At 38.2% G+C, this 21,594-nt stretch overlaps 1 protein-coding gene across 5 annotated transcripts in view; it reads left to right on the top strand.

The window, feature by feature from the left end:
- UBN2 (ubinuclein 2) overlaps window positions 1-21,594 on the top strand; it is a 90,053-nt gene that overhangs the window by 37,909 nt on the left and 30,550 nt on the right. For all 5 annotated transcript variants that reach the window (XM_023250611.2, XM_045052825.1, XM_045052827.1 and 2 more), the window contains 8 exons: window positions 1,598-1,668; window positions 6,811-6,940; window positions 9,975-10,093; window positions 10,600-10,713; window positions 11,295-11,438; window positions 12,168-12,218; window positions 14,551-14,593; window positions 18,770-20,320. In XM_023250611.2, the coding sequence (XP_023106379.1) occupies window positions 1,598-1,668; window positions 6,811-6,940; window positions 9,975-10,093; window positions 10,600-10,713; window positions 11,295-11,438; window positions 12,168-12,218; window positions 14,551-14,593; window positions 18,770-20,320 (2,223 nt within the window). The remainder of the gene's footprint in view (window positions 1-1,597; window positions 1,669-6,810; window positions 6,941-9,974; window positions 10,094-10,599; window positions 10,714-11,294; window positions 11,439-12,167; window positions 12,219-14,550; window positions 14,594-18,769; window positions 20,321-21,594) is intronic.

Consider the following 21,594-nt stretch of genomic DNA (forward strand, 5'->3'; position numbering starts at 1 on the left):
CTCTCTCTCTCTCTCTCTCTCTCTCTCTCTCTATCTCTATCTATCTATCTCTTTCTGCCCCTCCCCTGCTCGTGCATGCTTTCTCTCTCTAAAAGTAAATAAATAAACTTAAAAAAAAAAAGAAATGTGAGATGGTATTTTTTCTTTAGGAAGTGAGATTTCATCCTTGGCTTATATGCTTATGTCTGTATGATAAGGAGTTGCTTCTCATGACTCTTTTCTTACTTTGTAATATTCTTCCACTGTTCACCTTCTTGACTTTTTTTGATTCTCTTTCTTGACATTTAGTTTTCCTTACAGCTTTCGTGTATTTCTGCCTGCTGCATATACGCAGTTTTCATTCTTTCTAATAAATACTAAGGCACATCTTAGAAATTTTCTTCTATTTATTACATGTAAAACTGTCAAATAACTTGATGGGTTGACATGGTCAGCATATGGCTTGCTCAGATTATTAGATCAGATTTCTTGATGTTTTCCATCTCATGGATCTCAACTACATCCTTTGTGATTTTCCCAGTAAATTTTGCTTATGGTAGAGTGTCTTGGTTTGTACCCTTGGTTTCTGGGCACCTGGTTAAGGTGACAATAATCATGAAAATATTATTCTTAAGCTCATGGCATTAATATTTGCTTCTCCCTTGATAATAATCTTGGCTAAATTTTTTTGTTATTAGTAATTAGGTAGAACCTAGACTGGCTGCAGTTAGCTGAGTATCTTTGTACAGCATGGTCATGTTGCACAATTGAAATCGGAGGGCTTGTGGTCTGAGTCCTGGATCCACCACTTATTAAGTAGTGTGATTTGGGAGGGAGAAGGAGGCGGGATTAAAAAAAAAAAAGTAGTGTGATTGGGGGCATGCCATGTAACCCTCTGACAGATTTAGGTTCCTTGTTTGTATAATGGGGGCTGTCATACCAATGTCATTGGCTGTTATGAGGATTAAACATGATAATGTGTGTAAAATAGAGGATATCAGACAGATCTTCTATAGACAGTGTCTGTAGAAAGTGAACCATCTGCTTTCTGTTATGTTGGAGATCACAGCAGTAATTAATAAAGCAATGGATAGTCAAAATGCACAAGATACTCAAAGCACGAAAAAATCTTGTATTTGGGATGCCTGGGTGGCTCAGTCAGTTGAGCATCTGACTTCAGCTCAGGTCATGATCTCACGGTTCATGGGTTCGGGCCCTGCGTAGGGCTCCGTGCTGACAGCTCAGAGCCTGGAGCCTGCTTCGGATTCTGTGTCTGCCCCTCTCCTGCTCATGCTCTGTCTCCCTGTCTCTCTCTTTCTCTCTCTCTCTCAAAATTAAAACAAAAAAAAAATTTTTTTAAGTCTTGTCTGTATAATTTTGTTAATTTATAAAGATTGAGAAAAATTAAGTACAGATATAATAGAAAACAGTGGTATATATGCAAAATTTGTTTCAACACTGTAATTGCCTACTCATGTCAGGTACTAAACTGAGTATGGATGATCCAAAGGGAAGTAAATCACAGTAGCCTCACCCTTTAGAAGCTTATTCTTTCCTAAATAGATATGGAAACAAATAATGTGTTGAAAGCGGTATTGACAATCCTGTGTTTCTCTAGGCTGCCAAACTTTTTGATGAAGAAGGAAGGAAAAAATTCTTTACACAGGATATGAATAATATTCTTCTGGAGTAAGTAATTCTCTTCTTTGATTAAAAAACCTAAAAAATTATTTAAACTTTAAGAACTCATTTAAAACTATAGTTGATTACAACTTTACAGGTTGAATACTATTTTAGATTTAAATGTATTTTTTTGTCACTTTCTATGAAAGTGTCTTTCTGGAACAGCTCTGAGTGGTCATATTAATTTTGGTATATTTTCCTTCTATTTTCATTCAGACTTGGGAAAAATAATTCCATTGGTATCTAGCAAGGTTGTAGACAAACATTTGGAGACAAATGGAAAGTATGGTTTAAAGAAGAAATTCTGGTTGTGAGGTAGGAGAGAGACAGTGTGGAGAAGAGAAAAGGAAGAGTGGGAGGGGGAGGCTGAAGGCCGACATATGATACAGATTGTATTGAAATTAGTGACAGTTTTTACTCTCAGCTGGAGTTTGATACTAACAAAGCTGCACGTTCTAAGTTTGTGGCCAACTAAGCTGTCCTTATAAACCTAACGGCTTATGAATTCTGACCATTGGTTATAGCATTTGAGTGTGTAATTAATTGCTGCAAGCAGAACTGGGCAAAAAAACAATCCTGGAGAAAACAGCACATGTTACTCCTCTTTCACGAAAATGATGTATGCCTGCTCTTAGTGGTTCAGTAGTGTTATATACAAAGAAACAAGGAGTGTTTCCACTACTGTGTGTGAGGCTTGTCTTTTAAATATACAATGAAGGTAGTTTCTCATATAAAAGATGATGGATTGGTTTGTTTTGATAACTGTTTTTAATTAAGTACAATCTCTCTTTTCTCTGGAATACTTAAAAGATCTTTCTGGTCCCCCATGGACCCATGAAACACCTAACCTAGTATGCCACCGGTATGGTGACAGGAATTTCTTGTTCCTGTTCTTTATTTTAGCCAGGGATTTTCAGACTGATTCTGTCTGCCTGGAAGCAAGGCAAATGTTTCCTGTCTGCGCCAGATCCTTTTACCTGGCTCCCTTTTCACCCCAGATTCAATGAAGAGTGTAACCATTACTCATCAGAGCTGTCCCAGATTCCACAGTCAGGAATCTGACTAGCTCTTCTTTTTCTTGCCACTTGAGAGCCCTAAGTTTACTAGAGCAGGTCCTTTTCCTGTGACTGAGACCATTGTTTTTTATTTTACTCTTCTGTAAGAGGGACCCTCTTTTTCTCTCCTGAGAGAAACAAAGGACCATCCTTGGGACCTAACATCTCAAATAAGCAGAATATCAACATTCCATTAACAGGCTTCTCTCTTTCTTGCTCTTTCTTTCTTTCTTTCTTTTTTTAAGTAATCTCTGCACCCAGTGTGGGGGTCAAACTCACGACCCCAAGATCAAGAGTCGCATGCTCTACCCACTGAGCCAGCCAGATGCCCCCACCACCCCCAGCAGACTCCTCTTAATCTCTCCATGTCTGTCTTAAATCGTCTAATTTTTTTGGAGCCCTGTTTTTATTTCACAGAGTGTGCCTCCAGTTCTACAAGCCCTAGTGCTCAGAGTTTATTTTTTTCCCCTTTTAGTCACTTATTTATGCCCCCTGGCCTCTGTTCCCACTTTCCTAAATATCCCTGATTTCTTTGGACTGAGTTGATCTTCTAAGGGCATATGGCATGTGATTATTTTGAGTAGTAAATTCCCATGAAATAATTCACATGTATTGGCTCTGCCTCACCATTGCTTCTTTATGATGGGGAGAAAGGGAGGTAAGTTTATTGGAATAGGGAATGCTTTTTCTTTTTGCCTAATTGAGTTTGACTTGGATCAATAAATATACAGCATGCCGACTTGATCCTCTCCATTTCCTCCTTTACCTCAAGCAGACATTGCTAACAAAATCTTAATGCTCTCTGCCTGTGATCTCAATCCAACCTGAGTTCTGTTCAACAGATGCTCTAGGAAGGTACTACCAATCCCAGTGGACACTTGCAGTGAGCCCTGTTGTCTGCCATCTCATTGTTAGACGCTCCTTTAAGGAGCTCATGAATGAGTATTGACTTTTGAATCTCAGTATGAGTAGACTTATCAGTTTGTCTGTCTGTCTCACCCTCTCTGACATAAAGGAAAGTTACCAAAGTGAGGGGGTTGATCCTCTGCCACAGCTTTCCTTAACTCTCTTGAGGGATTACTTTGCATTTGGTAAAACGAACTTGGAACCACATCTTTAACCTCTGCCACACCAGGCGTTCTTTAGGTAACACTAGAACCAGCCCATCTGAATAAAGTCATTCAGGGAAGGAGGGATCTTTTGAATTCTTGCTATAAAATAAATTTTCGATTTTGAGTTTGGGTTACTGCTCCCTAAGTCTTTCTTCAGTTACTAGTTTCAGTGGTTCTGTTATATGGATAGTATTGGTAGGGTATCTGAAATATTTGAGGAAAAATTCAAGAAATTTACTAGATTCCGGGGGCGCCTGGGTAGCTCAGTCGGTTAAGCGTCTGACTTCGGCCCAGGTCACGATCTCATGGTTCGTGAGTTCGAGCCCCGCCTTGGGCTCTGTGCTGACAGCTCAGAGCCTAGAGCCTGCTTCAGAGTGTGTGTCTCCCGCTCTCTCTGTCCCTCCCCTGCTCGTGTGCTCTTTCTCTCTCTCTCAAAAATAAATGAACAGTAAAAAATTAAAAGAAAAAAAGAAATTTACTAGATTCCGAATTTATTTGGACTTAGGTTTTCTTTTACTAGTGTTTTTAAACTGATTGACTAAGATATGTATTCTGTTTTGTTGTTTTTTTTTAATGTTTATTTTTGAGAGAGAGCATGAGCCGGGGAGGTGCAGAGAGAGGGAGGAAAACAGAGGATCCAAAGCAGGCTCCATGCTGTTAGCAGAGACCTCGTCATGGAGCTTGAACTCAGGAACCGCGAGATCGGGACCTGAGCCAAAGTTGGACGCTTAACTGACCGAGCCACCCAGGAGCCCCTGTATTCTGTTTTTTAAAAAGAGGGAGAAGGGTGCCTGGCTGGCTCAGTTGATAGAGCATGTGACTTGGTCTTGGGGTCAAGATTCCAAGCCCCACATTGGGTGTAAAGCTTACTTAAAAAACAGTTATTAAAAAGAGGGAGTTGATGGGATGGGAAGATTTATTTATGTATCAATTATGGTGAAATGATTGTATTTCTAGAATTTTGTGTGAAAATATAGGTAAGACTAAGCATTCCTGAGCCAGAAGAATCTTTTTTATAAAGTTGGCCATTGCTTCAGCTGTGGATTCCTATGTTGTGTTTCTTTGAGCCTTCTTCAGAGGCAAATGAGAGCCTTGTACATACAGATGGGGGTATAAAAGTGGGTTTCAAACTTATATACTCAGGAAATGCAGTGTTTGTCCTCCAGTGCATTATCAGCAGGTGGTCCCAGTATACTTTTATCCATTTAGAGCCTGTAGTAATCTCATGCTTATAATTTATTATCAGAGGGTTGAGACCCAGTCATTGTAACATTCTTGCATGGATATCTGCTTTGGGGACAGACTTTACTTAAAGAAGGAAAGAAAAGACAAGAAACCTGGTAGAGAGAAGGGGTCAGACTCAGGAAAGTTCATTGCTTTGGGAGAACCTTTATTTTTCTGAAATGTGAAAATACCTGAAATTCAAACTTTGATTGGCATGTGTTTTTAGTCATCTGCAGATCCTTCTTAGACCTTAGAAGATTGTAATTCTTAGGAAAAAAAATAAATAACTGTATGAGGGATGTGTGTTTAAAATATACTGCTGTCAGGTAGGATTTTGTATATATTTGTGATAGACCAGTATAGTCTATAACCTTAAGGGTTAATATGCTTCTCTGATTTTTCCCTAGTATTGGCTTAGCAGCAGGGAGTCAGTTCTTCCTGTTTTCGAGTTTCGCCCTCTTTGGAAACCACTTATTTTTTTAAGTATGTCACTGAGTCAATCTATTCTTAATTGAAATCTCTTACTACTTGGAGTTTCTATTTTATTTTCAGCTTCAACTACCGTTTAATAACAGGGCAAGCGTAGAAAGCCTCCTACCCAGAGTCTAGGCTTAATAAAGCTTCACGCATAATTTATTTAACCAAATGTTTATACACAGAACTCATGACAGTAATGGTTGTTTCCCATATGATCCTGTGCATTTGACCTTCTGGTTCTTATAGATCCTAAACATTTTTCTATTTGTATATTGTATTTGACTTCTTTAATACCAAGCATTTTCTCTTGCCAATGCTAAGAGCATAGTTTTCCACATTTCACTGTTTCTGAACTTGCAGTGTATCTTCTAAGTGATGGATATATTTGATAGGCAGGGTTTCTTCCCCAAAAGCTGTTAACTGAATCTATTTATGAGAATTATTTATTAAATCTATCTATACGTTGTCCTATCATAGAATGTGATGATTTGGATGTAGTTTGTTGCCAAGAGCTCCAGTTAAGTCTTGGCCTTCAAATTAGCATCTGTTCCTATCTTCCTACAATAGCAGCTGCCAGATTTAGTGTCTTCCATCTTGGGAGAAACCTCCGTTATTTCTTGGTAGTCTTGTCCAGCTGGGAATATGGTGGCTGTTAAAACTCTTTTCCTTTTTTTTTTTTCTTTTTTTTTCCCCTTCTTTAAATAACTATTAGGCTAAATACCCATTTAACAATTTATTTTTGATCTAAAAAACTAATTTATAAATGGAAACAGGAACTGAAGAATTGGAATAAATTGAGCCAACTATTAAGTATCTAATTTGTGCAAGGCAGGCATAATAAGGGAGACAAATGGATAAAACAGTCTGTATGTGTAGCCAGAAGAGCTTTACCTCTTCTGGGTCTGCAATTTTTTCAGACACCTCTAAGGAAAAAATATTCTAAGAACTCACTGAAACTGTGTGACTCTCTAGCTTAGCAATTGTGGTGGGGGGAGAGGGGATGTGAATATCTATCTCTTTGAGGAAATGAGGTTTTGGTTAATAATGGAGTTCCTATGCTTTACCCAAAAATGTAGGCTTTGTCCCTGTTCATCAAAAAATTAGTCACCAGACTACTTATGTTTGTATAAATTCTCTGTATATTTTTTTCCTTGAAAAATACTGTCTAGGAAATCGTGGAAAGATAAAACGAGAGAAGAGTCATTGCTTTTACCTCCTTGCTTATGTATTAGTACCTAAACGAAATTCTGTACTATTTATTTGTTGTTGTTTTTGTTCAGCATTGAGTTACAGCTACAGGAACTAGGCCCTGTCATTCGTAGTGGTGTCTACTCCCATCTTGAAGCTTTTGTGCCATGCAATAAAGAAACACTGGTGAAACGTCTAAAGAAGTTACATCTCAACGTCCAGGTAAGAAGAGGAACAATAATATCCGCATCTGGAGTTTTATAACCTATAAAGAGACTAGTTTCTATTTGGGACTTTTGCATATTAGTTGCTTTATACTCTTAATTGTATGTATTGAATAACCATAGGAGGTTATTAAAGGCATAGAAAATCTCTTGAAAAAAATTACTTTTCAACAGTTGAAAAGGCTAGACGAGAATGTTTCCTAAGGCGTAGATTCCTGGACTGGTAAATTAATGTCAGTTCCACAGGTGATACAACTTTGCCCTCAACAAATATCTGACAGATTTATAACTCGGTTTTCTTATTACTGAAATGGATCTGTACTGATTTGTTCATGCCTACGTTACAAAAACTGAGAAAGAATCACAGAGTGACGTGTAAACTTGGAGATTTTTTTGTGTGTAATCATCCATATTTTGCTAGATTCTTCTCCCCTAAAACACCACCAAGTAAGTTTGAATGTTTCCAGTGGTCAGAAACTTATTTCATTATAATATCAGAAAGTTCTTCTGTGCACTGAGACATATCCAGGTGCTTTCCACCCTATTGGTCCTGATTCTACCTTTGAGTCCATTCATAAACCTAATTATTTGTCACCTTCATGGCTTTCATGTTTTTGAAAGCTTGTATTATGTCCCCTCCTTCACTTCCATATAAGGTGGTTTTCAGTACCTTCACTGCCTGATGATTTTTCCCTTATGATTTATTTGATTATTTATTTTTAAAATATTTATAACTTGCAAGTAATAGGAAATAATGCAGTTTAAGACAAGAAAGGACATTTTTTTTTCTATTAATAAAGGTATTTGATGGAATTAAAAGTACATACGAGGGGCACGTGGGTTGCTCAGTCAGTTGAACATCTGACTTTGGCTCAGGCCACGATCTCACAGTTCGTGAGTTTGAACCCCACATCGGGCTCTCTGCTGTCAGCGCGGAGCCTGCTTTGGGTCCTGTGTCCTCCTCTCTCTTTCCCCCTCCTCTGCTCATGTGCACACGCACTCTTTCTTTCTCTCTCTCTCAAAAACAAAACAAAAGAAAACAAAAAACAACCAGAAAGGGATGGGAACTGATAATTTGGATTAGCTCTTGTTTTTCTCTCCCTGTGTCTTATTTTTATCCTTTTATGTGCATCTGAAAATAAGATTACTTCATTCTCAAGGTTTTATATTATAGAAAGGCCACACACAGAGACTGACTCAACCCTCTCATCCTAATCCCAAGTTTTTGGATCAGGAAATCTGATTATACTATGTTGGGTCAACCTAAACTTTTCAGGCCAGAGGTTGGGAGTCACACAGCACAACATGGCTGGCCAAGGGCCTCCATAGCTGATGAGGGAATGAACATGGTGCCTAGGACCACTAGTATTAAGAGCTGATTGGCATAGAATTCTTTATTATGGGTATTATACTTCTGTTAATAAAAAAACTCTTTTGAATTCAGAAACTGTAAGTTCTTTCTCAGCGTAAAGCAGAGTAATCAACAAATGAAATTTACTCGAGGTCACAGATTTTGTGTGACCTGGCTCCTTTTTTTTTTTTGCCTGGCTCCTTCAGACACTGACTGCTGGAGCTCACTGTCATACATTCAGGTGACAGACATGGGTACCAGTGAAAAAAGGAACTAGAGGCAGGAGAACAACTTTTCATACATTATAAAATATTTTCTAAGGGGCATTTCAGATTTGATGTTTGAAGTTATTTAATATTCCTGTTCTTCCTGTGGAAGAAGACATCTATCTTAACCTTTGATTTTCTTCATATGGTTTTATCATGTATACTTTATTTATTTATTTATTTATTTATTTTAATGTTAATTTTTTGAGAGAGAGAGAGAGAGCATGAGCGGGGAAGGGGCAGAGAGAGAGGGAGACACAGAATCGGAAGTAGGCTCAAGCCTCCGAGCTGGCAGCGCAGAGCCCGATGCGGAGCTTGAACCCACTGTCTGTGAGATCATGACCTGAGCTGAAGTTGGACACTCACCTGACTGAGTCACCCAGGCGCCCCTGTCATGTATACTTTTAATCCCTAAATACTATATTATTTGATTTTGCATGTTTTTGAGCTCCGTATGAATGGAGTCATCCTGTCTCCATACTTTTCCTCTGCAGCTTGCTTTTTTACACTGAACATTATGTACCTCAGATTTAGCTATGTCTTTACCCGTGGAGGACTGCAGTTGTACTGCTCTACAGTGTGTACACTGCTCCATTCTGTTAATACATCCCAGTTATTGTGTCTTTTTTACGGCTGATGGATAGGTGGGTTGTTCCCAGGCAGATAGTCGCAGCTACAGAATTAGGAAGTGATCACCTAGGAACCCTGATACCGTACGTTCACATTTCTTTTAATAGGATTTTGTAGCAGACACTGTAACGTGTGCAGTAATGTTTGTTAACTGGTATGCATGAAAACAGAGTCTTCCAGTTTCCTCTTTCTCTTTGACCTTGACCGTGTAACTTTGCTTGCAGTGTAAGTCACAATTGGTAACAATAAACGAAAGAACAGGATGCCTACGTCCAGTCGGTTGTCACCCAAACCAAATTATATGTTCTAGTGTTGCAAAGCAGTATCTCCTCTCATGGTACCCCATCAAAATGGGGATCGACCGGTAGTAGTCTGCATAGTGTAGATTTTGTTCTTTACTTAATTTTTTATGACATTTGAAGTGTCCGTATAATTTCTTGGCCAAACGTGGGGCATTTTTAAGAATGTAAAGGAATACGTTGTGTGTCAACTCTACTCGAATAAAACATTTTTTTTATAGAAACAAGTGTAAGGAACACTATTAATTATGCTGGGGTAATTACCAGGCACAAACTAGGATTCTCGTTGGCTGCCTGGGAAGTGTGGTCATTCTAATTTTATATCCAGTGTGCCTCCTGAAGACTGAGTGCTGTAGAAGAAATGTCCATATTTAATTATGCTTACATTTTAAATCTATAATTAGTGTCTTTTGAGAATCTGCTTGCAAAATAAGTTTTTGTAAATGTATTTAAAAAAACTTGTAGTATTTTTTTTTCCCCCCTCAGGATGATCGTTTAAGAGAACCTCTGCAAAAACTGAAACTGGCTGTTAGCAATGTCATGCCTGAACAGCTATTTAAATACCAGGAGGACTGCCAAGCTCGCAGTCAAGCTAAGTGTGCCAAGTATGTACCTCTTCTGTTTGGACTGGCTTTTGCATTTGAGAAATATTTTTAGCTCTTGGGGATTGGTCTTATGTGGACTTTATCACCAAATAGAAATCCACATATGCCACTGAAACAGTATAAGTGAATATTTTCTAAATGACACAACACTTCCCATTCAGTTGCTTTGATGTCAAAAGCAAAAGTTCTGTTGATCTAGTGGATGGGTGTGATGAAAGCAAGAGCTGGCACTGGTCGGGTATTTCCCATGTCACCCAATTTAACTGGCTGAAGTCAGTATTTTCTGAACTCAAAGATAAGTAATCATGCCCTTAAATGACACAGCTTGAAGACCTAATTTACCAAACTACTTTATGATGCTCTTCAAAATATTATGTATAAAGGTAGATTATTTACTCTGCCTTTTGAGTTAACATTCAGTTAAGCAATCTAACAGGTGTCTCTGGAGCATATCATAGGCACTGTTGGGTTAGAACTTCGCTTCATAAAATCTTTTTCATTTTTAGGTTGCAGACAGACGAAGAACGAGAGAAAAATGGATCTGAGGAAGATGATGATGAGAAACCGGGGAAGCGTGTCATAGGACCAAGAAAGAAATTCCACTGGAATGACACCATCAGGTAAAATTTGACCAAAGCCTTCACTTTTAACCAAATGGACAATGCGGAACTAAGGTTTCTAATAAAAAGAATATATAGTAAATGGAAGAGTAGATTGGCAGCAACCAAAAATTGGTGTGTAGGAAAAATTTATTCAAGAGAAGTTTGATTTGGTCCTGGTATCTTTAGAGTGCTCTCACTTTTATTTTCATACGCTACTTTCTATAAACTAATCTTCTAATTATTAAGTCAGTCATATTGGCTTCAGAAGGTGAAGTACTCTGTATACATCTGTAATCAGTCATCTTTTTTGACCAATATTTCTGTACCCCAAATAGAGGGTTTGGTTGCAGGACTATCCCTTTCAGTCTTTGGTGCCTAGATGAAAGGTATCAAAGGAAATTGTTTCATATTGGGGATTTGGCTGTAGTGCAATGAGTGATGTGTGTTAGAAATTATTTATCTTCATGTCATCTGAATTCTTGAGATAATATTCTTTATTATTGCTGTCAGATTTATGTGCTTAAAAAAAATCTGTTTCAAACTTTTCCACAATTTTGCAGTCAGATTTATATATAAATATATATTTTTAATCTGTTTAGAACTTTGTTATGTAACCTTGTTGAGATCAAATTGGGATGCTATGAGTTAGAGCCAAATAAAAGCCAGTCCGCTGAGGATTATCTTAAATCCTTTATGGAGACAGAGGTGAAACCATTGTGGCCTAAGGGCTGGATGCAGGCAAGGTAAGAAATATGACATCCTAGATTTTATTTTACTTTCTTATTGTTGCTGTGTTTAAAGATACATGTATAGAGACAGATATGTGACATTCATTTTGCTAAGAACCTAGTGTGTTTAGCGTTCTCTATAGTCCTCTCAGATGATCTCTGCTTTGAAAACTTCAGGCACTGAAAAGACAAAATGGTTAGTCACAGGGACGTGGAGATACAGAGATACACATAAAGGTGACTTTTTTGCCAACTACTTTCTCTTTTTTTGCACCTGACTTTGCTAATAGAGAAAATGGGTGGAGAGGTAGATGGCTATAAACTTTGGGAGGGGACTTCACATAGGTATCATGAAGATAAGCCTAGAGCTGAATACAAAATTGAGAGTGTAGAAATAGAGACACACAACCTGGGGTTCTGTGGTCAATAGTCAATATAGAGTGGTGTCTCAAAAATGCATAGTCGTCCAATTTAAACCATAAAGCGTTAAGAATGTTAAGATAGGCAGCTGTCGCAACCAGTTAAATCAACAGAAAACATCTTTTGATCTGTTAAAAGATTTAAATAAATAAATCTTCTGTAAAACTCCCTGTAAGACAGATTACTGAATTTACTCTGTGCCATTATAACTTCCATTTGATAAATAAGCAAGTAATAGACTGTTGAAAACCATGTGAGTAAAATGAAAAAGTGGTTATCATTATCTGTTACACAAAAATAATTGTGTCCTTTTAACTTTTGCAGAATGCTTTTTAAGGAAAGTCGGAGTGTACATAATCATCTTACTTCTGCTCCGTGAGTAAAACAGACTCCATAGTTCTTCATTTGTTTTTACTCACATTATGTGCTTTAGTAAACAAAAGTACTATTTATTAAATGCTAGGCAACATAGTACTTAAATGTACATTTAGACGATCTCCATTTTACTACTGCCTTTTTTTCCAAAAAAATCATTTTTCTGTTGACCTGAGACCACATTTATCTGTTTAATAGTTCTCAGGCTAGTCTCCAAACACCTGAATCTATGCTGGCCTGAGATCTGGCGGCTAGGAGCCATGTAGACAGGAAGCCTCTGATGGTTTCCTTTGTTCCTGGGCCTTCTTCCCTCCAGTTATTTTGTGTCCTTTTTCTTTCCCTCTTAATGATGATCAGCATAGCTAACCTGTAGCTTTGTGCCTTGGAAGACAGTTTCTTACACATACCTACCCTGCCTTGCGTTGCAGAGTGCTTCATTCTACAAAATTAATCTATTTTTCATGCCCTTCCCTTCTGTTCAAAACTGGGTATTTCCCTAGTGGTATGATTACTAAAGAAAAGTCTCTGATCCTGGTAGGCAGTAGTAAAAAGCTGGGTTGTTTGTGGTTATATTTTTGGGTGAATACTGGTTGACTCAACAAGAATTTTATATTTACCTACAACTTAGGGCTATTTCTCTGCACCATAGAAGTGTAATAGTAAGAGTTAATAAAATATACAATTAGCAAGTCACTGAGAATTTACAGACCACTGTAATTCAATATTCTAAGAGGTCTGGTTAACAACTGGGTAACATTACAAAACTCTCCATCTCCTTGTGTACAATTATAATGGAATTTTTTACAACTCTTAGGAAGGACACTTTGTTAGTATACTGTCAGAGTTTTGTTGGGTTGATTGTGGTTTTTGGTTCTTGCTATTCTTGTTTATTGAGTATAAATTTGGGATAAGTTTGGTTTCATACACATAGGTTTACTTGGTTGCTGGTGGTTTAATTATCCTGGGGTGGGGGGTATATGTATATGTGTGTGTATGTATTGGTGTCAATAATATTTCTGGCCTTTAATTTCCCTATAGTTCTAAAATCACAAATGTGTTACAATTCAGGTATAAATAATTCATCCCTTTAAATCTAAAGCATATATTTACATAGACCCTCTCTTCAGTTTTTTAGGTGGCTTTATTATTATGACTAACTTGTGTTTTGTTTTGTCTTGTTTTGCTTTGTATCAGAAAGTACAAATCTATGGGATGCGTGGGCCTGATATCTTTTGCCCCAATGGTCTTTATCAAAAAAACTTGGAAAATTACTGTCGCCTTAATGAAGTTGTAGATTGGCAGTTTTAATCAAGATATTTGTTAATTTAATGGAGGACATTTCAATTTAGTGAAGTAGAAATACTCAGTGTGAGGTATTTTAGCTTGTTAACCCTTTAGTTATTCAACAGACATTTGGGTACTTTCTCCTCTTATGGAACACATAAGATTTTTGTCTTCAAACTTTTTCACACTGGTTCCCAAAGTTTCCAGGGTTGCATGGTATTTTACTTGCCTTTTATCCTCCTGTCATTTTGACATTTTTTATTTGAATTCTCATATTAAAATAATTTTCTTTAAAAAAGAGAATTTTATTTTTTTATTTTTTTATTAAAAAAAAAATTTTTTTTAACGTTTTATTTATTTTTGAGACAGAGAGAGACAGAGCATGAACGGGGGAGGGGCAGAGAGAGAGGGAGACACAGAATCGGAAGCAGGCTCCAGGCTCTGAGCCATCAGCCCAGAGCCCGACGCGGGGCTCGAACTCACGGACTGCGAGATTGTGACCTGAGCTGAAGTCGGCCACTTAACCGACTGAGCCACCCAGGCGCCCCTATTTTTTTAAATAATACCTTATTTACAAGTTCTTGGCATTGGTTCTTCTCAGATTATGGTTTAATTTGAGCTTGAGGTTTCTTGAAGATCTGTTTTCTTATAAATAATTATTAATTCTTACCAGTTCTTTGAAGTGGGTCTTCTCAGGCAGCTTTGTTACCCTATCTTCAGTTATTTTTTTAATTTTATTTTGACTATTTACATTTAATTTTTAAAACCTTTTATCATCTACCATTCATATTTTGCTAATGGTTCAGCCTTTCTTCCAGTTAATTGAAATTGGAGGAAATGTTGCTGTATATTCATATATAAACTGAGTGTGTGTGTGTGTGTGTGTGTGTGTATACACATATATAAATACACACATATGTATAGCTCCTTCATAGAATTTTCCAAATAGCATAAGAAATTATTTACCCATGTAATGGCAAGATTAGAATTTCATAATGAGTGACCTAATTGCTACTGAAATGACCTCCTTTTTAATCTGTTGTCTTAGGGCAAAGAAAAAGGTGATTCCTGCACCTAAACCCAAAGTGAAGGTAAGTATTGAACCAAATATTTAATTGGTAATAATTGAGGAATGTTGAAATACATTCATAAGATGAAAAGGGTATATGGTATTTATCATAGATCAATAGGTAGTGTACTCTTAAGAAGAGTGTTTTTAAACTTTGTAAAAATCCTAGAACCCCTGTATTTCCAAGAATAGATGACTGTGTGGTAGTGGGAAATTTGCACACATTAATTAAATTGTAAGATTTAACCTCATACAAGTTAGAAACACTATAAAATATAACAAATATCCTTTAAAAGCACAGATTAAATTAAAAGATTGCAGATGTATAAGAGAAATCCCAAGGGCCCAACGCAAAGAAGCTACCAGTGTGTTAATATGTCTTTGAAACTTTGGTTGCCTGTAGGGGTACTTGCTGATTTTCATCTATCACTTTATGATTTATTTTCAAATTTCTTCTCAGAGCACAGGAGATAGGGTTTTCTTGGGCTTATATAGATTAAGAATTAGACTGAAACTCTGCATGAACCCGGACCTTCAAAGGGTAACACCTTTGGTAAAAGAAAGAACTAGAAAAATTCACTCGCCAGCAGAAAGTAAGAAACTTGTGTGTCTTGGCCTGAGTCCTAGATTAGGGGAAGGAAGTCCTCCCTGAGAATTTAAGGAGTTCAGGAGTTTAATTTATACTACCCGCAAGATCTGGGAAATCCCCAAACTTTGACAATAACTTAAAGGAATTAGTATTAACCCAAGGCAATTGGCAAATCAAATTTTCCTTGAAATAATGCAGTCTCATAGCAGGCTTCAAAGGCTTGCCACATATATACTGTGTCAAACATGAGCTTACAGTCTGAAAATACAGATTACACAAGGAAATGAATTACTATGAGTGAGAGTCAGCAGAAACATCTGACAGAATTAGATCCCTGAGAGGGCCAAGTGACGGACTTACTGGGTTTCGAACATAAAGGAATTTAACTTGTTTAATATTCAAAGAAGGAGAAGACAGGATAAAAAATATCACAACAGACAAAGCAGTTGAAAAAGAACCAGGTATAATCTCTAGAAGTGAAAACTGTAATCATTTAAAAAGTAAAATTATAGAGAAATCCCACACACTTTATTTAGGTTTTGGACTTTCCCTATAGACTTCATCTCTTTGAATAGATGAGTTTCTTTGCTTATGAGGTATGGCCAGAAGGCCATCCTTCTCTGTGGCCTTCTTAACTTTTAATATTAGAGGCTTTGTAAGTACGAATAGGCCTCTTTTTCTTACATACCTCATTTGTCTTCTAATCTAAATAATGGTGAGCCAGTATTCCATCACATCTGTTGAGTTCGTGCTTTGTTTTGACACATTATTTTTAAACTCCTAATGCCCTTCATAAAGTGTTTGTTAAATTTTACACCTATTCAAACATATGACTAATTTATCAGAATTCTGATGTTGACAAGGATGGTATAGGGAATTCCCTGTTTTTGCTTGTTTGTGTCTTTGTGATTAAATTATTTTTTCCTTTTCCCCGAATGAAAAAACTATATCGCCGATTTGTGTTTCTCCTACCCTACCGCCCCTCAAATACCTGGTTTTTTTTTTTTTTTAATTTTTTTTTTTCCAACGTTTTTTTATTTTATTTTTGGGACAGAGAGAGACAGAGCATGAACGGGGGAGGGGCAGAGAGAGAGGGAGACACAGAAGCGGAAACAGGCTCCAGGCTCTGAGCCGTCAGCCCAGAGCCTGACGCGGGGCTCGAACTCACGGACCGCGAGATCGTGACCTGGCTGAAGTCGGACGCTTAACCGACTGCGCCACCCAGGTGCCCCTCAAATACCTGTTTTAATTACAAAGATAATACAAGGAAATACATTAGAAAATGCAGGGGTGCCTGGCTGGCTTAGTTGGTGAAGCATGTGACTCTTGATCTCAAGGTTGTGAGTTCAAGCCCCACATTGGGCATGAAGCCTACTTTAAAAAAAAAAAAAGAAAGAAAATGCTAACAATACAGAAAAATAAGAAGGCAAAAAGTATAAGTATCCAGGAAAAAAAAAAAGCTCCTACTTTCTGGTACAAACCCACCCTCCCTTCCCTCCGTCCAAACACCTGTTCATTTATTCATATGACTTGACATTTTATAAATGGGATAGTTTGCTTTTTTGACTCAAGTATATACCCTGAACAATTATCTCTGCCAGTATAAATTTACACAGTACTCTGCTGGGTGGATTTAATGTTATTTTTATAAAGAAAAAATTAATTTGGGGGCACCTGGCTGGCTCAGAAGAGCATGCAACTCTTGGTCTCAGGGCTATGTGTTCAAGCTCCACATTGGCCCTAGAGCTTGCTTTCAAAATAAATAAATAGGGGCACCTGGGTGGCTCAGTTGATTAAGCCTCTGACTCTTTAATGCTGGCTCAGGTCATGATCTCATGGCTCATGAGATCAAGCCCCACTTGGGATTCTCTCTTCCTCTTCTCCTCTCCCACCGGTGCGGGCACTCTATCTCTCTCTCACACGTGCATGGTCTCAAAATAAATAAAAACTTAAAAGATAAATCAGTAAAAATAAAGCCAGTTTATTCATTAAAAAATAAAAAGTTACTTCAAAAAGCAGTTTTATATTGGTAACACTACCAGTATTATTCTGATACATTCTCCCATCATCAGTTTCTATACTTTGTTATAAAATGAAATTTTCACTAATCACAATTAGATGGATGGCATGTCAAAGCAGACATGTTTTATGTGCATTACCCATTCATATCTTAACAATTTTGACCTTCATGCGGTTATACTACAGAATTCTGAGAGGCAGTGGGGTTTTCAATCAGGGCTTTTGGAGTAGCAGCTTAGAAAAATTGCTGAAGAAGTTAGAGTTTAAAGCATTTTTAACAGCTGATTTACTGTAATACAGTAGAAGGTGATAGTAGAGACACTTCCTCTCTATTCTTTCCCCACTGTGGTTAAGGTAAGTGTTGTGGTGATATAAATTGATACACAATTTAAGACTTTGGGTTTAGGTTTATTTGGGTTTGTTTTTAAGAAACCAATCAAAGAAACTTTGAAATGATTTTTATGTAATAGTTTTATTTCTTCTTAATTTTAAAAATGACATGAGTCAGATACTTTATATTTCTCTTTTAAGGGAAACAGTTACTTTTTAATTCTTTTGCTTTTTGAATATTTTAAGCTGTGCTTTATGGGGTGCTTGGGTGGCTCAGACGGTTAAGCGATGAAGTGTCTGACTCTTGATTTTGGCTCAGGTCATGATCTCACGGTTCGTGAGGTCGAGCCCCAAGTCGAACTCCGCGCTATTAGCACGGAGCCTGCTTTGGATTCTCTCTCTCCCTCTCTCTCTGCCCTTCCCCTGTGTGCGCGTGCTCTCTCTCTCTCTCTCTCTCTCTCAAAATAAATATATAAACTTAAAAAAGAATAAACTGTGCTCTAATTCTCTTTTCTCTTACTTGAATTTTAAGAAGGTTAATTTTTTGAAAAAACAGACAATATTCTCTTAGGTATTCAGAATTTTAATTCCTAATAACCCTGTTTTCTTAGTATATGGCCTTGCTCATAGTACACATTTAGTAAATATATGTTGAATACATTACGAACGATTTCTACCATGATAAATAGAAGACATAATTTCATATGCTTGGACGAATCCCAGTTTGATGTACTACTTTCTCTACGTATGGCTCTGGGTGGCTCTAGCACAGGGCATACAGAGGGCAGAAATACAAGGAAGCAGAAAGCAAGGGTCAGTATCCTAGCAAACCATTCTATAGAAGAAGGGTGGAGTCTTAGGATAAATGCAGAATTTCTTCTAGGTGCAAGGAGAATAAAAAGAGAATAGCCTCTGAACAGACGGATTTGGAATAGCACGTGAAGATCTGATGTAGGTGGGCAGGGTGAACGGGGTTTCACCAATAATGTAGCTAGTATGTGAACGTTCCTTTGGCTTGATTTTAATTTTAAGTCTTCTCAGAAGAGCTTACTAAGGTATGGCAGCTGTTTGCAATGTATCAGATGCTTTGGCTTATGAGCACAGTTCAGTCAGGAGCTCTGTCCTCAGACATGTTTTGGTTTTTACAGTCTATAAAGATTTCCAGTGGAATTTTAATCATCGTGAGAATTTCTTAGTCCTTTAAAAACTGATACTTAATAATTCATTTAATTTTTTCCAATATAATGCTGTTTATGGTAGGAGTGTAGTCCAAAAAAGGACCAGAAAACTCCTGCATCCTTGGTGGCTTCAGTTGGTGGTCCTTCAACGAGCTCTAGCACATCTGCCGTGGCCTCTACCAGTTCTAGCTCTACACCAGCCCAGGAGACCATCTGCCTTGATGACTCACTAGACGAAGACCTTTCTTTCCATCCACCTGCACTGGATCTTGTTTCTGAAGCTTTAGCTGTTATCAACAATGGGAACAAGGGCCCTCCGGCTGGCTCAAGGATAAGCATGCCAACTGCAAAGCCTCGTCCAGGACTGAGAGAAGAAAAGTTAGCAAGTATCATGAGTAAGCTGCCATTGGCTGCTCCTAAAAAACTAGATTCTTCTCAGACTGCACATTCATCAAGTCTTATTGCTGGTCACACAGGGCCGGTACCAAAGAAACCCCAGGATTTAGCTCATACTGGCATCTCTTCAGGCCTTATTGCTGGTTCTTCAATTCAGAACCCTAAAGTTTCCTTGGAACCTTTGCCAGCCAGGCTGCTTCAACAAGGACTACAGAGGTCGAGTCAGATTCATGCTTCTTCCTCTTCACAGACCCATGTTTCCTCTTCTTCCCAAGCCCAAGTTGCTGCCTCCTCTCACGCTCTGGGAACATCAGAGGCCCAAGACGCTTCTTCGTTAACACAAGTAACAAAGGTGCACCAGCATTCAGCTGTCCAACAAAACTATGTGTCTCCATTACAAGCAACCATTAGTAAATCACAGACCAACCCAGTGGTGAAATTAAGTAATAATCCCCAACTTTCCTGTTCATCCCCGCTTATTAAGACTTCGGATAAGCCACTTATGTACCGCCTTCCCTTATCTACTCCCTCACCCGGAAATGGTTCTCAAGGGTCCCACCCCCTGGTTTCTAGGACAGTACCTAGCACCACTACCTCCAGTAACTATTTAGCCAAGGCTATGGTGTCACAGATGTCCACGCAGGGTTTCAAATCTCCCTTCTCAATGGCTGCATCCCCCAAACTTGCCGCATCTCCAAAACCTGCCACATCTCCTAAACCCTTGCCCTCACCTAAGCCTTCTGCCTCACCCAAGCCCTCTGTGTCCACTAAGCCTTCAGTATCAACTAAACTTATTTCTAAATCCAACCCAACTCCCAAGCCTCCTGTACCCCCAAGCTCTTCCAGTCCAAATGCACTAGTAGCCCAGAGCAGCCACTCCAGCAGTAACAACCCAGTCCATAAACAGCCCAGTGGGATAAACCTCAGCAGACAGTCTCCCACCTTGAATTTGCTGCCCTCCAGTCGTACTTCAGGCCTTCCATCCACAAAAAATCTTCAGGCCCCTTCAAAGCTAACAAATTCCTCACCCACTGGAACTGTTGGGAAGAATAGCTTGAGTGGAATTGCAGTGAATGTACCTGCCAGCAGAGGTAGCAACCTTAACTCAAGCGGAGCCAATAGGACTAGTCTCTCTGGGGGAACAGGAAGTGGAACACAGGGTGCTACTAAACCGTTGTCTACTCCACATAGACCATCCTCTGCCTCAGGGTCTTCAGTGGTAACCGCCAGTGTGCAGGTATGTATGTTCTGTGTGTTCGCGTGATAAAACGTAAGCTCGTTTGATTGTTCTCTTCAGTCAGTTTAATAACCATATACATACAGAAGTTGTTTGTAATAGTTTCTTACAGCTTATGGCCAAGGCATGTTCCTGATGTTGACATCACAGTAATGGGGATACTTGGTGGATGAGGTTTCTGTTGGGATGTGGATTCCCCCCTCCCCCCCTCCCCCCCCCCCGTAAAGTAGCACATGCGTACTTTCCCAGTTGTTGAAAAACACATAGAATGAATATTTAAAACTGTATGTTGTCAAAGTCCAGAACAAAGCCGTAACTTAGGAGTTTAATATACTCTCACTTGTCTCCTTTCTCCCCTGTTCTAGTCCCTCCTCTACTGCTAACTTTGATTTTTTTATTTAGACAGATTTATACATTTGTCAGGGTTTTTTCCTTTAACCATTTGTCTTTTCAAGTAAAATTTTTATTTTGCATTAAACTTACAGTTATTCATCATAATTCTCTCTGTCAAATTACTGTCAATAACCCTTTTATATACCAGTTTCCCCTTTTGTGAGTTTTTACTTTACATTTATCTTGCATTTAGCAGAGTGCCTCACTCAAGAAAGGAGTCTTTTCAAGAAGGCTAACATAAAACCTAGTTTCCCTTAGCTCTAGCGTACCTAATAATTTCTGTGCCATCACGCTTGAGTATGTATAGACTTCTTGGGTCACTGTCTCCCTCCCAGTGCTATAAGTACTGTTGCACTGACCTTTGCTTAGTATTTAGGATTATGGAGAAGTCAGAGGCCATTCTGATTTTTTGTTCCCTTATGTGTGTTTTCTCTGCCTAAATGCTAGTAAGATTTTCTCTTTTTACTTGAAATTCAGGTATTCTCGGATTATGATTAGATTTATGTGTAAGGTTTGTTCACTGTACCTAAAACATGGTGACCTCTTTCAGTCTTATACCTGGTGGCTTTTTCAGCTCAGGAATATTTTGTTCTATGCGTTTCATTGTCTTTTCTGATCCATTTGGCCTAGGTTTTGTGAGAACTCTTTATCACTCATATATTTCATCTCTCTCCTTTCCATGTCATCTTCTCTGTCATTGTTTTCATCTTGCTGCCACTCCTTGTATTCTGAGACTTTGTCAGATTTGTCCTTCATGTGACCAGTTTGATTTAATATTCTTTCTCCCTGTTCCCTGTCCCCAGAAGTAATACGTATTCACTGTAGGCAAATTCAGAAAAAAGAAAAATCACCATCCTCCCACCGCTGTTTATATTTTCTGG

Source organism: Felis catus, chromosome A2, assembly GCF_018350175.1.
Source record: "Felis catus isolate Fca126 chromosome A2, F.catus_Fca126_mat1.0, whole genome shotgun sequence".
Lineage (NCBI taxonomy): Eukaryota > Metazoa > Chordata > Mammalia > Carnivora > Felidae > Felis > Felis catus.